An 18,631-nucleotide genomic window follows, 5' to 3' on the forward strand; every position below is an offset into this window, starting at 1 on the left:
AAGCACTAACTTACAGCCTTTTCTGGGACCAGTGCCTGCGTTAACATCAGCTTGAGTGTTTCCCATGAACCAGCATAAAGCGTAAGGTTAAAGTCATCAGTGAAAGGGCCTCATCTTTTAGCTTCTCTGGGAGATGGACATAGCAGTTTTGAGATTTAGCTATAGGTAGTTGTGATTGAGATCCTGCATTGTAGGCCAGCTTCTTGCTGCTTGGGAAAGACCCAGAGAAGATGCCCAGTTCAACAGGCTCAGAGCCTCATAGCAGCCTCCATCTTTCAGGCCGAGATGGCTTATCCTCTCCCAAGACTCTGCCTGCTTCCAGTCTCAGGCTGGAGTCTGCACTCAAAAGCAGGTAGGGCCATCAGCTTCCTCAGCTCACTCCTGGAGCATCCTTCCATTGTCTCTATGGCAGCATCTCCCCGGGCCTCCTTTGGAGGCCTCTGTGGCTCCATTTCAAGCTTGTTGCCTGCAGGGTTTGGGTTGTGGAAAAGGCAGGGATTTTATCTTTCAGTCCCTAACCCACTTCCTGTGTCCTACAACTATAGGGCGACTTGAGAAAAATCACCAGGAACAAAAGCTAAGCCTGAATAAGGGCCCCCAAGTGCACACATTAGAGCTATATTTTCTCTACTGTTTATTAAACCCCCAACTAACGCCCAGAAGAGAAGGCTCCTCCTTTTTTTAAACAATTATTTTTGTGCTCTTTCTATGAAAGCTCACTTGGGACAGCTTTGAGGTGATCTAGTCCCCAATGACTGGCATTCAGGTCTCAGAAAGGACGCTTGTTGTGCTTGAAAGTGGCACAATTATTTTTTTCCCCTCAAATCTAGGGATAGGGGAGCAGAGATTGCCTTGGATGTGCATGGTAAAAGGTTTTAAGTGGTCTTTGGGCAAACACCGAGTTGGGGGTGGGCCCTGGGAAAATATCCACACGGGGCTTCCCAGAACCCATCACACACAATGTTTCCTTCTTATAAAAATGGAGGTGCTAGTGAATTAGACCATTCTTCATAAGCAAGAGGTGTCAGCCGAGATTGTCACAACTTTTCCTGTCTGTACCGAGAGGAAACGAAAATTACATATGCCTGATGGTGTTTTTAGTTAGGGATACTACTTACTCTCTCTTTTCTTTTTTAGATATTTATGCCATCGTAATCTATCTTCCACACAAAGCAAAAGAATATTTTTTGAGATCTCACTGTGGGAGGAGGTCTAGTGAATACAACTACAGGAAGAGGTTTAAGTAATTTTCACAACAAGCCCATGGCTTCTGCTCCAGTAAATGAAATAACAAGGGTCAGAATGTCCACTCTGCTGAAATAATAGCCCAGACACTTCCCGCCAGCCTGCTGCAGGATTCCAGCACCTTCTGTAGCCCGGTTCCCAATGCTCAACTGTGAGCAAACAATATATCTGGGGCCCAGGCTATCTGGACGATCACGGCTTCCCGCTTTGGGGCAGAACTGGAAGTTTGCAAATATTGTCTGGATGCTGCATTGGATAGGGAATAAAGGATGTGTAAACTCCTTTGATTGGCCTTTGTCACTCTGTGGTCTGAAATGTCAAACTGTTTATGATTAAGAGAACAAAACAATGACAGAGGAGGTACCCCGAGTTCTGGCAGATCCCACAATAAGCATTTACTAGCTGGCTATTGATTTGAATCCCACCACTTTACTCTTGACCTTTTGACTAATATTGATAAGGTGGATCATGAAAGAAGTTTATTTATTTGGGGGTTTAGGTCCCAGATATGCTCGGCTCCTTTCCCAGTGTACTTTCTCTGTCATTAAATGCCTTGCTCTTTGCTTCAGTTCATCCTACGAGTGGCTACTGGCTTTGGACGCAGACACACTGGTTCGGTTCTCTTTGGATGAGGGGTGGGCAGATGGTCAGTTGTGGCTGAACTTCCGGGCTAACCACAATTCCAGGTGACTGGACCGAGCTCTCAAAATAAGGGGACTCAGAGCCCACAGAGGGAATTTCTAGCATTCCAGATTTTGTCCCCAAGGTCTGGTCCAAGGACCTCAGAGCCAGGTTAGCCCAGGACAAGGAGTATCTGACACTGATTCTGTCCTGCCAGAAGCCTGTCTGGCTCTGTTTGACCAGTCCTCTATTAGCTAATTCAGGATCCCTTAACTCTGACTTTATCCTTTGAATTCCTCGGAAAGATGCTCATCTCAGTTTGGGAATGTGATTGTACTTTAGTCATTACACGCTAGAGCCATTTTTAATCAAAAATCGTTGCTAAACTGCTGCAGAACTGGCTGAAACAGAAGTTGGCACATCCAGTTAGATGTGGCCTCTTTGAAGTTGCATGGTTTGAGGCAAGTTGCCAAAATAGAATTCTTAGCTTTTAAAATATCACATCCATAGTAATGTGCGGAGCAGATGTGCGAACGCCAGCACTGATCTCATCTCAGGGTTGGGGGGAGTGGGTGAGAGGGAGGGGGTGGGCCTGGGCAGGGGGGCAGGGTTGAGAGGCTGACACATCAGTGACTTGTTTACAGGGCCACGGGACAGGTGAGAATCAAAGTGCTCACAGCCCTGAAATGACTGGGCCAAGATGTCACAGGCTGTGTCTGGAGGGGTGGTTACTAACCCACGTGACCAAGTGATCTCCTGAGCTGGCGACGGATTGTCTCGGCGATCAGATCATTTCAGCTCAGGAGATAAATCAATGAGCATATATCAGGACTTCAGATACTCAGCTTCCTTGTGAACACCAAAGATGTAGATTTTTCAGAAACATCAACGCCATGGGGAAAATGAGTGTGTGTATGTGTGTGGGTGGGGGGGGGTGTGCACGCGCATGTGTGTGCACGTTTATATGTGTGTCTTTGTTTACTTAACAGAAATTTGGAGAAAACTGAAATATAAGAGTTCCCTAACTTTTATCTTTTTTTAGGTTCTGATTGTTTACTTAACAGAAATTTGGAGAAAACTGAAATATAAGAGTTACCTAATCTCTTTTTAGGTTCTGAAGTAACTCTTTTCGTTTAGGACTATGACATAAGTATACATCAAGAGTTGCTGATAAATTGCTCATATTTGGTGCTTTAAGGCTATAGGTCTTATTATACAATTTACTGATTAAGAGTTTCGTGATTGATGCTTTCCTGCATTTGGCTTCAATGGAGCTCACATTACTGGCCTTCAAGAATGCAGCCTCTCTTAACCTTTCCCCAGGGATGGTGAGACCGGCTGGGATGTGGGACCCTTTGCTGCAGTGCTGCAATGCTCGCACCCGGACAAACCTCTCCTCCAGCAACAAAATACAAAGAAACTATATGGGACTAAAAATAACTGCGTGCCTGCCCAGTTGAGGCCAGTTCGGGACAAAAGATTAAAAAAAGACCAAAAAAAAAGCCCATGCCACTTCTGAAGAGCAGGGAGCAAAAACAGGGGGTCGGGAGAAAAGTGGGGTACTGCACATGCCCCCTGCGCACAACACCACCTAAGGAGTGGGCAAAACACCTAAGCTAGCCCCCCGGCCCCGACCCCTGGACACAGCCCTACCCTCACCCCATATAAGGAACGAGCTCATGCCCCCCGCCCCCGGGAGCCAGCAAGCAAGGGAAGCTGTTACTTGTTCTCTCTCCCGGCTGCTGCAGCAGGGGCCCCAATAAAGCCTTGCCTGAATTTCTTGTCTGGCCTCTGATCAACTTCTATTGACTAAGGAGGCCAAGAATCCTGGAGGGTAACAGCGGTGAGACAAAACTGGGAAAAGAAGAAACTGCTTAGCGGCTTCTACTCCCTCTTATCCTAACTTTTCTACCACACACTTTTCTATTGGATTCATCTAATCAGTGTAGCTCTTCTTGGCTGTCATGATTCCTAAATATTTGTTCCTGAGTTTATCACTTAAGAACAGTCAGAATCTAAGTACTCTGAAGTCATGGACTCCTGAGTGGGTGCTACCACGTACGACGTATACAGAGCCCTTATCATCTCAGGGTGTGAAGAGATCCTTGAAGGGACTCAAGGTGATATAAAGGCCATCAAGTGGGAAAGACACAATGGAATCTAGTGGTTCATAACCTGGAATTCACAGTAGTAGTTTGGAGATCCTTGAGATGTGAGGGTCTTTCAAGTTCCATCAATACCCAAGGAATTACGACTGTAACTCCTTTTAGACCGTAGGCGAAGGAAAAATAAGTACACACACAAAGAGCCAAGAGGAGGCGGGTCATGCCAACAAAACTATCAAGTGTCTCTGCTCTGGGCTGGAACTGAATCACCTTACAGTGGTACCATTCGTTTCCTTGTGCAGAGCAGCAGCAATGGTGGCTGGTGACACATGTGCTAATATTTAAAAAGGGGGAAATACAAATGCAATTTTCTTTGGAGAGAAAAACCTTAACACATATGAATTGTACCGGGTCAGAGAAATGAAAGGTCTTCTTGGTGGAGAAAAGATGGGAAAATCCTGACATAGCTCAATGAAGAACTTTTACAGTGACACCTCTCAGCCCACTCACAGCAAAACTGGCATTAAGTTTAATAAAACTTAAATCCCAGTTCTATTTTTTCAAGGTGAGGAAATAAGTCAGAAAAAAGTCCAGATTTTTGCTCTTCTCTTCCTATCTGTCTTCACACATTTAGAATATTATACACTTATCTTCACATATTTAAAATACCGTTGCATTCATTGGTTCCAGTTCGTCAGATGTCTATGGCTCCCCCCAAAACTAGTCAATCCCTGGTAAAAGAAGAGTCCAACTAGTTTAGCAAAGTTTCAGCCAGTTGTTGGCTATGGGGTAACCACGGGCTGTGTCTTGTGCCAACTTAAAGGCTCGTTTCCAGAGCTGCAGTTCCACGTGAGCCACAAACTGCTCTCTACCTTTATCTTGTCCACCTTAGTCTACCTCTGGAACTTCAGAGAAAGTTAATGGATCAAATTGCCTACTTAATCCACTCAACGCTCTCTGGAAGGCTTCAAATCCATTTGCCTTTCTGAAGACGGTGAAAAACCAGGTCCCTCTAATGACTCTTCCTGGCTGAACCCAGCTGCTATCTTCAGAGTCAGGGCTAAAAGCAGGCTGGGGGGTTCTGCTGTCTGTAAGAGCCACGTTACGGGAAGAGTGCAGATGGACTTCAGGGAAATGTCCAGAGCCCTCTACCCCGAAAGCCTACAGATGTGTCCCACCCAATGAACATCAGAACTTCATCTGATGTTAAAATGGTTCAAAAGAAATGACCTATGGAGAAAAACCTGCCTGTGGTTTCCTGTATATCAAGACGGAACACGGACAGTTAGATATTCAGCAGCTTATCACTGAAGCAGCAAACTCTGAAAACACAGCTTCCTCTTCAAGACCAATAGCCAGTATTTCAGGCATTTTTAGGGGTAGACATTTCAGGTCAGAGTTCTCTGAGGGGAAAGAGAAGCACGTGGTTTGGTCTTGAGGAGCAGAAATCCAGGCTGAGATGGTGGCCTTGCTGTTTCCCTCCTCCTGGGGTCGTGTTCCCTCATTGTTGGCCTCATGCCTGCTTGTCTCTAGATCTCAGCTTCACACTCATTTCCTCGGGAAGGTCTTCCCTGATTACCCGCGATCAATATGCGGTCCTGCTAGAAAGACAGCGATCTCCACTGAGCCCGTTGCCCTGTTAGTAATACCACTGGACTGTGAGCTCCTTGACAGCTTGGACCCCCTTCTGCATCTTCCCGTTCTCGGCACCCAGCACAGTGGTTGGCCAACTGTAGTTCATTAAGTAGCTGAGTAATCGGTGGCTGAATGGATGAGGAAACAAACGAACGTCTTGTGGGGACTGACTTGCCCAAGTCAAATGATAAAAGTAAAATGAGTTTGAATTAAGAGTGCTCTTTGTCTTCTGGGCTTTTATATGCAAAAAGAAGGGGTCAGCCACTTAGTCTGCACCCCACCTTTAGGGACAGAAACAGAAGGAAGGAAATCAAACCCTAGTGATCAATATTTCTCAACAGGAGAACGTAATGATCATGCTGAAACCAGGACTCTGAGAGATGGCAAAATGTCATGATGTTTATAATGATGTTTCGTTTGGTGCAAAATGCAGTTTTCCAGAATGCTGAGAGAAAGGGCAAATTTCATCCCCTAGCAAGGTGAGATTTTTACCTCAGTCACTTTTTTTTGCTTTAACTCTTGCTTCTGATTTGCTATTAATATTTTAAGACAGTTCATTAGGATGACAGTTAATGCTGAATTGTTACACGAGGAAAATTGTAAACTGGATATCCCCATTACTTTCCAGGGAATTATTTGGTTCTCTGGGCTTTGGGTGGCAGGAGGTAACTCACCAGTGTAGCAACAGACTCTGCCAGCATGCGTCTGAGGCTGAGAAACGGAATGGGCAGCGCTGGAGCTGGAAGGAAGTGATGCGAACATCCAGTCCAGTTCTGGCATTGTACGGATAGGAACACTGGGGTCTGGAGGGGAGGCGTGGCTCCCTAAGGCCTTGCAATAGTAAGTGGAGGAATCAGGGCCATAACTCAGTTCTCTTGGGTTTCCATTCTGGCCCCTCCCACTCTCATATGGGCAAATTGGGGGTCCTGCAGAGGTTTGCCTCAAGATCATGAGACGCACAGCTTACAGGACTAACTGGTCTACTCTGAGGAAACGGCTCTCAGCATCAGCTCAACATGGTTTTGATCAGCAAGGCAATCAGATGAGAATTTTTTCTTCCAGTGGATACAGAAAACAGGATCTAAGAAAAGTCCCAGCTGGGACTGATAAAAACATAGTAACATAAATATGTTCTTACAGCCTGCTTTCCACCATGGCCAGCCCCACTCCCTACACATTTCCTTTTCTTCGGGTGTCAACATTCTGCCGTCTTAAGTGTGACTAAATCAAATGATTGTTTTATTCCTGGGTGGACTTGAGCGACTGCCCTGCTTAGCCCTTTCCATGCAAACGATGATCACGTCAGGACACTCAGGGTAGGAGATGTGAGGGGTTTGCTCACGCTACCTGGAGGAGAAGCTGGTCCTTTCCTGGAGCTTTCACAGAAAATTTCTAAATATCCCTGTTGAGAGAGTGACCTAGCTTCAGAGGGTGAAACACACACGCACACACATGCACACAACCTTTTAATACTAACTGACCAGGAAACACGGTAGTAGGTAGAAACCCGGCACGTATCAAAGGGGGAGGCAATGCAGCCTGACGGAGAGGGTGTGGTTTTTTGGAGTCAGACATAACTGGGTTCTAATTCCAGTTCTGTTGTTCCTTCACTGTATATCCCTCAGGGAATTAGCTGATCTCTTAAATCGCCATTTTGTCACTTGTAAAACAGGCATGTCACCCTTACCCAGTAAGGTTGATGTGAGAATGAAATGCAAAGAATATGAGCAATGCTTCCAACATGGTACCTGGCCCAAGCTCTCTGCTTCTACTAGCGTGAATGATGCTGTGGATATTTATCTATATTCCTGGCAATGAAGCACATTTGATTTCTCTGTCTTGTTGTGCAGAACACAGGCATACCTTGTTTTATCACGCTTCACTTTATTGCGCTTTGCAGATACTGCGAGCTTTACAAATTGAAGGTTTGTGGCAAGCCTGCACCGAGCAAGTCTATTGGTGCCATTTTAAAAAGCAGTATTTGCTTACTCGGTATGTCTGTGTCAGATTTTGGTAATTCTCACAATATTTCAAACTTTTTCATAATCGTTATATTTGTTATGCTGATCTGTGATCAGTGACCTGTGATGTTACTATTATGACTTGCTGAAGGCTCAATGGTTAGCATTTTTTAGCAACAAAGTGTTTTTTAATTACACTTGCGTACATTGCTTTTTTAGATATAACGCTATTGCACACTTAATAGACTACAGTGTAGTGTTAATATAACTTGTATGCACTGGGAAACCCAAAAATCAGTGTGACTTGCTTTATTGGGATATTGGCTTTATGGTGGTGGTCTGGAACCAGACCTGCAATATCTCTGAGGTTTGCCTGTACAGAAATTTCTTTTGTGTTTTCAATCTTCACAGTGCACATATGAACTTCATGATAACAATAATGACCAAATGACTTCTACTCTGCAGAAACAACTAATATAGAAAATGCAAGTACCAAGTGTGTACTTTTCCCCAGGTGATTCTTGTAAAAGGTCTGGAGGAGTAATAGAAAAATGCCTAGGTTCTGATGCCGTGATCAATGTGAAAGGGATAGATGAGACAATGGTGATGATTTCTCAACATATGAGGGACAGCACCCAGGCTCTAAAAGGGGGGTTGCTTCTAAAAGAGTGGCTCCACCTCTCTTGGCATTATCACTTGTCATAAAAATCAAGTTAAAATGATTCATATCCTTACACAATACACTTTATAGCGACATAAAAGCTTCACCCTTTGGTATCCTCCTGTAAATCATAAGTAAAGATGCTGTTTGTCTAAGGAGTCCATTCTTGGTCCCTACAATGCGTTCTCCACAGGCAGCTAAAGTGATCTTTTAAACATCTAAATCCGATCATGTCACTGGCCAGCTTAAAATATTTCTATCACTTCCCTTAGAATAAAATCCAAAGTCGACTAGGTTTTCAAGATCGATGTCTGTCTCCTTTAACTTCACCTTGTATTCCTTCTTTCCCTACTCACTATGCTCTAGCCACTTGGGCCTTTTTGCTCTAACATACCAAATTTTTCCCACCCCAGGGCCTTTGCACTAGCCGTTTCCTCTATCTATAATGCTCTTTTCCTGATTATTCAAATGCAGAGTCCTTTCGGCACTCAAGTCACATTTTCAAAGGTCTCTTGATGACCCTATCTGCAGTAATTCTATCTGCCCCCTAGTCATATATCCATCTATATTTCCTTCTCAGAACTTTTGTGTTTTGGTTAACTGTCTGCATTCTCCACTCCCTTAAAATGTAACTCTTGCAGGACAGGGACCAAGTCTGTCCTCTCATTACTTGATCCTCAGCATCTGGAATACTAACATCTGTTAAATAATTGAATGAACAAGAGCTCAAGCTTACAAATAGATTTTAGTTGTAGCATGCAACCAGAAGGGGGGAAAACACAATCTTTCATATGAGGACCCTCTTCTTAAGTCTTCATTTTCATCTCAAATTTTGTCTTTATTCTGAGAGATTCAATGACCATTTTGACGACTCATTCCAACGACTCAGCCTTGAAATTTCTGGACATCCTCCCCCATGTCAAAAATGTTCACTTTTGGTATACTTCAACTACCTACTTCTACTTTTGTAACCTTCCATTTCAAGAGTCCACCTGTGATCATAAGCTTCTTGCCTTCTAGTTTTCTTAATTTCATTCCACTCAGAGGCTCAGAGCGTAGGAAGGCTCACGGGTATCTGAGCCAGGATTCAGGGATCCAGGATACGAAATCAGTGGGCAGAACTCTGGCCCGTGTCAGGAGTCAGGGATGCAAAGCATAAGTGCTCAGGGGGTCCAAGAGTGGGTCAGACCAACAATTCTAGCTTAACTGGACACAGATCATAAGGGCTGGGACGATGTACAACATCAAAAACAAGAGGTTAGGGCTTCCCTGGTGGCGCAGTGGTTGAGAATCCGCCTGCCGATGCAGGGGTCACGGGTTCGTGCCCTGGTCCGGGAAGATCCCACATGCCGCGGAGCACCTAAGCCCGTGAGCCATGGCCGCTGGGCCTGCGCGTCCGGAGCCTGTGCTCCGCAACGGGAGAGGCCACAGCAGTGAGAGGCCCGCATACAGCAAAAAAAAAAAAAAAAAAAAAAAAACAAGAGGTTATCTTCAGGCATAGACACGGACTGGAAGACTCGGATAGGGGCCAGCAGTAATTCTAAGTGACTTCTCTTGCTCCTGCAAACCACTGCCTGTGGTTTCCTGTAGGTCAAGACGGAACACGGACAATTAGATACTCAGCAGCTTATCACTGAAGCAGCAAACTCTGAAAACGCAGCTTCCTCTTCAAGACCAACAGCCGGTATTTCAGGCATTTTTAGGGGCAGACATTTCAGGTCAGACCCTTGAAATGGGGAGCAGAGAGGCGACTGGGATAGAGTTGGGGTTCTCGGAAATCCAGAGCTCTCGCTTATCAACTGGGACAGTCTGGCTTCTGACTTCACCACCGTGTCAAATCTGTCTCCTGCCAATGATGTTTGCCGATCCAATTCCCACTGGCAGCTTCCAGTCTTCATCTTACTGCACCTCTTGGCCACATCTGACGTGCTGATCACCCCGCTCCTCTCGAAATGCTCTGCCCTGTAGGCTTCCATGAAGCCACATTGCCTAAAACCCTCTTCTGGTCCCTCTGCTTCCTCTGTCTGCCCCTGTCGTGGGATCTGGACTCTCCTTCACCTCCGTCTGCTGTTCCTATAGGTCTGTCTTGTACCTTCTCAGTGTTTTATTTTACATACTCCTTGCAGTTCTCTTTCATTCTCATGGCTTCATCTAGCACTCAAATGCTGCCAGACTCACATCCCTTGCATAGTTTTTTCATGCCTGAGCTTCAGAAGTGTGTGTTCAATAGCCTTTTGGATATCTCTCCCTGGACCTCTCCTAGGCATTTCAAGTTTAACACATCCTAAACTAAATTCTTAGTGTTTCTCACCCAATCTCCTTCCATTCCACTATTTTTTATTTCAGTGGGCAGTTCTACCATCTAACCAGTCACATCCAAGCAAAGAACCTGGAAGTCAAACTTGACTGGGTCTTCTCCTGTACCACCCACATCTATCATTTAATTAATTAATTCAGCAAACTGCAAGCAAAGTCCTGTTACTTACCAGGTATTGTTCTAATTATGGACTAAATAGTGATAAGGGAAACAGATACAATTCCTGTCTTCATGAAGCATATACACTACCGGCTGACTTTATCTCTAAAGTGTTTCTTTCCTCTGTCCCTCTTTTTCTTTTATTACTGGCAGTAGTTGGCATGCAACAGATGCTCAATTAATCTTTATTGAATGAATGAATACATGAGAATGCAACTATCCGAACATCTGCTGTCTATATAGCACAGATTATGGCATGACATACCAATGTCATTAAAAATATTTCAAAGCATACTTTGTGAATCAATAGAAACGAAAACATCTGGCCAATTTAGCTAGCAAATCCCCAATGAAGCATTAGTATGTTTTATCTGTGTTATGCAAACACTCAGATGGTCTGGGCTTTCTGTGCTATTGACTGGGTGTTTTGGCAGAGCACAGGCTCAGCCAGACCAGTTTTGATCTCTTCCAGGGACACATTATGTCTCTGAATTGCACATATGGCTCGCTGACTTCCAGAGCTAAGCATAAGTGCAACTCTGGTGCTTGTGACCATTGAAATTGACTCAATCATTTCCAAAATGTTATTAGCGCCACTTGGTTATTTATGAATATCAGCATACATTCATTGGCTCTTAAGTCTGAAGACATCAACAAAAATTGAGATTATTCATGTTGAAGATGGCAAATACAGGTAAAACTCAGGCATCATAAGAAATATATGGTATATGGTTAAACACCAGGAATAATCATCTTTGACTAATAATGGCATCTTTTATAAAAACTACTTGAGGACATCAGTAAATATCTTTAGGAAATCAGCAGATAGATATTTCCAGTATTCCTAAATAATTCTACCAGATCAATCAATCATGAATTAAAACCAAGCAGCTCTACCTCTCTTCTGGGTTCTCAATTCCTAGCAGCAAGGATAGGTACACACTGAGATTAGAACAATTAGGAATTATCCCCATTTCCACAATCGGCTTAAACGGACAGAGTTTTTCAAAAGGAAAGACCAAAAAGAAAAAGAAAAACAAAAAGCCAAGAGAGAAAACTTTATGCAGAATTATTGAAGTGTTCAGGGTGAGGCATGCATGTTTTTAAAATAAGCAGCATTCAGGCTCAAGCTAACACTAGGCGGAGGAAACAGAGGGTACTTTCCGCTGGGCATGCACCAACTCCAGGAAGTATTTAAGACTGTCATATTCTATAATAGCAAATTGTACCATGCGTACCAATTCAGGGATGGAAAGAGGTAGGCGTTGAAATCAGTGATGACTTGTGTAGGCATAATAATTTGGGGGGAAAGTAAACACTCACAAAAGAATATTAAAGACCTAAGGGTAGACTCTTGCAAGGCATGCGGGCTGGGTTCAAGGGTTCAATCTGCATCTTTGTCCAGTGAATGGGGTCCATGCATTGAGCCTTAGCTCCTTCACATAGAGCTGGAAGGAAACCGAGGTTAACCTGGCCTCAGAGCGCCCCATCAATCTCTCAGATGCAGAATAAAGAGGCAAGACTTTCAGCATTTTAACCTTTTCCATTTTAAATGTCTTTAAGCAGACAGATTTTTCTTAATGACAAGTTAATGAGAAATGTTCAGGTCTGTGGATTATTAGAACAATGAACACATATATGTCTTCATAAAGCTCCAGACACTATCAATTTGGTCTATTTATTTCATAGTACTCTCAGCTTTTCCTTGGCTCGGGGAGATGTCAGAAGCTGTTTACAAGTCTTATATAGTGGCTTTTTTGGGGTTAGTTTCTTTAAAAAAGCACAGTGAAGTCACACAACTTACATGAGTTCAACTATATGTGCCTGGCCTAAGGGAAGGGAAGGGAAGACCTGTTAGAGCAGGTGATTTTGCCCATGCTTTGAACAAGCATTCTGGAGAGGGGAGCATCTCTGAATCCACTTTGGTTCTCCCTTGATCAGCTGCAGTTCTCTGGTGCCTCTCAGTGTCAGAGCAGCTCACTGGGTTTAGTGTGATTCTGGTATTTGAAGATATACTTAAAAAAATAATCTGATGATTGATAACGTACACCTGATGTACTGACTTTGTTGCTTTTTCTCCCTCATGGAAGATGCAAATCCACACTACATAAGAATAGCATTATATGGGTAGCTTTGAAATTGCTCACTACTCTTGAATGCCCTCATCCTTACCTCGCTTGCAGCTTTTATATTTCCAAATCAACAATGCCCCCCGATTTTAAATTTCAGAGGGCACCTCGGTACTCCTAGCCGGCCAACTACCTAAAAACATTACATTCGCATGGACTTGACCTTCCCCCTTTGTTGTTAGTTTAATAAAATGAGGTTTATCTTTTCCAACATGAGTAATTAATTTTGGTAAAATTATAATTCAGCTTCACATGACATTTATTTTTAGCTAGGTCAAAAAAAAAAAAAAAAAGGAGAGGGTGGCGGGAACCCTCTGGTATTTCTGGCATTTTCTGAAATGGCATGCGTAGGTTAATTCTGTCCTGAGGTGATACATTTGATCCATTACGATTAAGGCACTCAGCAGAGAAAGGGTTAAAGATGAATTGGTCTTCTCTGAGGCAACTGGGTTGGAGGTGCACATGCATTCACAGCAAACCAGAAGAAGGAAGCCAGGACTTACGTTCTGTTTCCCCACTATGTTATCAAAGGGCAGTTCGGGGCTCCAGGATCCTTCTGTGAATGTCGCCCCACTGTTTCTCCCGTCTGAGGAGCTCACAGATTCCTTGACGATGTCTTCAGGCAAAGACAGAAGACTCTCCTCAGGCTGCTTAATTAAATAGGTCTCTATATTATGCTTCCTCAAGAAGTCGTTCCTCTCTTTACCGTGGCCCTCTTCCACATTATAGTGACCACTGAGGCAGTCCAGCGTGGCTTTGGAAATGTGAATCCTCCTGTGTGGACAAAGCATAGGTTGTTACACGCCTGCCGTGGCTGGCAAAGGCCATCTCTGTTTTCGGTCCTGTGCAAACCCAACATCAGGGCTGTGCATGGGTGCTCTGAGGACGTGTCCTCAAGGACAGTATCTGTTCCCCTGAAAAAGTAGAAAGAATAAAAGAAAACAAAAGTATAAGCATAAATCGAGGAGCAGGTACCTATCACCAACTTCACCCCAAGGGTCGCTGTAGCCTCTGATAAATCGCAGACCCATGGAGCCACATTTAAGCACTTCCTTTGGCTTTTCTTCTGTCAGCCGGATCCCAGCAACTTTTAAGAATCAGTGATTTTTTTTTCAGTCATGTTGATTATTTTGGAAAAACAAGTTCCATAAATGTTTCTGAGCTCAATGGCAACTCTTGTGCTATCACCACGCAAATGTAGTGCTTAGTGTTTCGGGACTTTTCCTATCTTTTCAATTTTCACATATTTGTGCCTTATTTCTTCAACTTGTCTATAATCTTCTTAAGGACAAAGGCAGGTCTTATAAGTCCACAGGGCTACATGGAGGGTCCTTTAGGAAAACCACTGTAAGATGCAATTTCCCCTGCAATGTGTATATGGAAAGCAGAAGAGAACACAGATGTGGATACGTGCAGGCTGGCAGCTGGCTAGGCTCACTCACAAGGTGAGAGACTCGTATCAGCCATCATAGTTCAAGATTCACATTTCTTTTTTAGCAAAACAACAGATGACATCAAGAGCCTTAAAGATCAGATGTGAATTGTGGGAATGTCACAAGGTAAATCCTTCTGGGCAAGAGTTTTTCTGTTCTCATAACTGCCTAACTCAATCAGACTACTTACTGTGCTGCACTGTGGTCTGGGTAGACTAGCTTGGTGGTTACAAGCATGGATGCTTTGGCCAGATTCCCTGGATTGAAACCCTAGCTCTGCCACTTGCTAGCTGAGAGATCTTGTGCAAGTTATTTAAGCTTTCTATGAGTCTGTTATCTCACCCATTAACAATGGGAAAAATAATAGTACCCATTTTTTAGGGTCTTCGTGAGTATTTTAAGAGTTGATTTGTGTAAAGTAGTTAAAACAGTGCATGGTACACTGCACATGCTACAAGAACAAACCCTTAAATTATTAGGATTATTTTCAAAAATGCCATTATCTTATTTCTGTTGTTTATTCCATGCCTCCTCAAGGCTTATAGGGTACACTCTAAATTCTGAACAAGGTCTCTAAGACCTCCACTCTCTGGGCCCTGCGACTTCAAGACTTGTTTTCTGACACTCTCTCCAGCTAATCAAGTAATTGGCATGTCGTCAAATTCAAGGTGCTACTTCACACCTGCTAAACTCAGAACAAGCCATTCTTCCTGCCTAGAAAGCTCAGGCTGTGTTTTCCAGACAACAATTTCCTACTCCCTGATTCAGCACAAATTCATTTCCCTAGGCTGACTTCAGTGCTCTTTTAAATGAATGAATGAATGAATAAGGTAGATACTTAAGACTCTGCTTGGCTTCTGGGTTCTAGAAACAATATATCCAAGGAAACAATTTTTTTTAAAGTGATGTTTCCAAATGCATTTTCTTCAGTGCTGCCTCTACTTTCCCTCGTTACCCGCCTTACCCATCCTGCTAAGTTCTTGCTTACAGAGAGGATAATCCACTGCAAAGGACATGTAAAGAAACAGAAACTACAAACAATGCATTTCTGCTCATTTAAGGCACATTCTGCATGTTTTCCAAATAAGTATCCTTGTATATAGACATTGATTTCAAACGTGAGGTAAGATACAGGCACACCTCGTTTTATTGTGCTTCCCTTTTTTGTACTGCACAGCTACTTCATTTTTTCCAAATTGAAGGTTTGTGGCAACCCCGAGTTGAGCAAGCCTTTCCAAGAGTGTTTGTTCACTTCATGTCCCTGTGTCACATTTAGGTAATTCTCAAAATATTTCAGACTTTTTCATTATATTTGCTATGATGATCTGTGATCAGTGATTTTTTTTTTTTTTTTTGCGGTACGCGGGCCTCTCACTGTTGTGGCCTCTGCCGTTGCGGAGCACAGGCTCCGGACGCGCAGGCTCAGCGGCCACGGCTCACGGGCCCAGCCGCTCCGCGGCATGTGGGATCCTCCCGGACTGGGGCACGAACCCGCGTCCCCTGCATTGGCAGGCGGACTCTCAACCACTGCGCCACCAGGGAAGCCCCAATCAGTGATTTTTGATGTTACTTTTGCTAAAAGATTACAACTAGCTGAAGGCTCAGATGATGGTTAGCATTTTTTAGCAATAAAGTATTTTTTAATTGAGGTATGTATATTGATTTCTTTAGACATAATGTTGTTGCACACGTAATAGACTATGGTATAATGTTAGCATAACATATACACTGGGAAACCAAAAATTCGTGTGACTCGCTTTATTGCAATATTTACTTTATTGTGGTGGTCTGGAACTCAATCTGCAATATCTCCAAGGTATGCCTGTATTAAAAATAAAAGCATGGGAAAGATGTTTTGAGCTCTCTTGATTAAAGTGCTAATTACAAGATATTCTCATGATAAATTTTGTCAGTACATAGGAACTCAGTAGTGTCGACCTAGGAGAAGAGAAAAGATGTTTGACCTTCCGTGAAACAAATAGATGTCCCAGTCTGTCTCAGATCAAGCTCAGAGCTGGCTGCTTGGAAGTTGTCTTTTGCTCCCAGGCAAAATGAAACTCCTGGACGTGTTTCGTAAAGTCTAATGGCTGATTTTCTTTTAAAATAATCAAGTTAAATACCACCCCATTTGGTATTTTCTCTAGAGTCTACATTTTATTATTCTGCTGTCAACGCTTGGGGCACTAATATTTGCATATCCTAAATCAACATTATGTTTTCCATAGTGAAAGACATCCTTGCCGTTACTTATTCCTGGCCTTTCTGCTGAAGTTCTAATCAATATTTAAATGCTCTGATAGAGACTGGATTTTAGGTGTTCATTTGCATCCTTGCTACTACCTTGAGCTTTGGAGTAATGCATTTGCAGCTGAGACTCTAGGGATTACATTTCCCTCTAAGGAAATGAGTCAGTTCTCAGAGGATATTCGCATATACTGAATGTCAGGTAAATCTGACACTTTCTGATAATTTTAAATGCCAGGATATACTAATAATAGTCACGATAGTAAATAAGATCTAACGCTTGGGCAACACTTATTTTGTGTCAATGTTACTTTGTAGCCAAATGTATTCTATGTGCTTTGTTCCATGGATCATCTCATATAATTTCCATTCTTCCAACAACTATAGGTGATAAAGCGTTTTTTTCCCAAGTAACTAGTCTAAAGTCCCATCAGTGGTAGATGGCAGTGCTGGACTGAGACAAAAACATTCACTTGCAGAGTCTTTCCAAGACCCTACAGCTACATCATAGGGTCGTTATTACAACCACAGCTATTTCCTGAGCAAAGGACTTTATATACATTGTTTCATTCAACTAAAGGCTGAGAACAGTCCCCAAAATGAGGTACCAAGGCCAGAAGCATCAGCGTCACCTGGGAACTTGTTAGGGAGGCATATTGTCGGTTCCCATCCCAGACACGGCGATCAGAAACTCTGAGGGTAGGTAGGGCGTAGCTGCTGATGGTTTAACGAACTGCGTATGGATTCTGCATGACTGCGTGTTACAGACTATCAGTCATAATGCCGTGGCGTTGGACGCCTCCCTCCCTTCTTCCTCGGTTCTATACATCATGCTAGGCACTGGGGACACAGAGGGACTGGAGACTCATAATAAAAGGACAATCTTGAACAAACTGGACTGATAAATTAACAATGGAAGACAGTGATGGGAAGTGAGGCACTTAATAGCTGCGTTTATGTAACATTTAATTTCTTTGCGCCTCAGTCTCCCCAATAAAACAAGGAAGCCACGATTTACCACGTGGGGTGCTGTGAGATCAAATGATATGATGTATTCATGGTATTTAGCACTATTCAAGATGTGTTTACAATTGGGGGCTATCTCGCTCATTGAAAGGAAAAGTAAGCTGAGTTTTTTTTCCTACAAATTGTGATTGATCGGGAGGGGAAACAACAGACATTAAAAAAGCAGAAAAATACAAAGCCAAACAATTTCAAATCATGGAAAGTTCAGAGATATGTCTGAGTTTTCAAAGGCAGGGTAAGGTCATATAGCAGGTCTGTAAGTCTTAACCCTGGCTGCCCATAAGAATTGCTTTAAGAACTTAAAATAGATTCTGCACAGATTTTGCTTTACATGAACTTGTCTGGGGTCTGGAACACCAGGATTTTTTAAATGTTCCTCTTCTGGTTCCAATGTAAAATCAAATCTGAAAACCAACGATTTGCAGGGCTAGGTCCTGAACACCTGAGTGTCATCTCACCGTCCTCATTGCCTATGACAAATGTCACTAAAGTTTTGAGGCCAATATTTGCATGATGTTTTAATGTTCCGTCACCTCCGAAATAATTGCTTCTTGGACATATCCTTCTGAATTCCGCACATGGGAAAGCCACTGTCACAAAGTGAGCAAATGATAAGTGTTAAGCAAGAAGAGGGTTTTGCTTTGGCTTACCCAGGGATTCCTCCAGATTCAAGTTTGTTTGCAATATCCACATCCCACGACCAGACATCAAACTGCCACTTCCGTAGACCCAACACGCCACATAGCACTGAGCCCGAGTGGATTCCAATCCGCATGTCAACATCGTGCTTCGTCCTTGACCGCACATACCTGTTGACATAGGTGAATGCAGAGACACATGTAAAAGGCCAGTGTAGGCACCCTTGGCCTGGGTGGCAGCCTGGGTCTTGCCTACTCCGTAAGTTCAACTCCTGTCCATTCATATGCCACCTCTTCCATGAAGCCTTCTTGGATTTCCTGATAACAGAAAGATACCCTTCCTCCTCCAAACTCTACTAGTCTTTTGTCTGAACGTTTAAGGGCCCTTATCACCCTTCTCCCCAAACCTGCTCATCCTATATAACTTCTGTCTAAGGGAATGGCATCAATCTCTCTC

At 43.4% G+C, this 18,631-nt stretch overlaps 1 protein-coding gene across 4 annotated transcripts in view; it reads right to left on the reverse strand.

Annotated features, from left to right (window-relative positions):
- Positions 1-18,631, reverse strand: part of ADCY8 (adenylate cyclase 8) — a 220,095-nt gene that overhangs the window by 97,179 nt on the left and 104,285 nt on the right. For all 4 annotated transcript variants that reach the window (XM_059042851.2, XM_067017164.1, XM_067017166.1 and 1 more), the window contains exons 6-7: positions 18,187-18,345; positions 13,337-13,607 (exon numbers count right to left, since the gene is read on the reverse strand). In XM_059042851.2, the coding sequence (XP_058898834.1) occupies positions 13,337-13,607; positions 18,187-18,345 (430 nt within the window). The remainder of the gene's footprint in view (positions 1-13,336; positions 13,608-18,186; positions 18,346-18,631) is intronic.

This window comes from Kogia breviceps, chromosome 17 (genome assembly GCF_026419965.1).
Source record: "Kogia breviceps isolate mKogBre1 chromosome 17, mKogBre1 haplotype 1, whole genome shotgun sequence".
NCBI lineage: Eukaryota > Metazoa > Chordata > Mammalia > Artiodactyla > Physeteridae > Kogia > Kogia breviceps.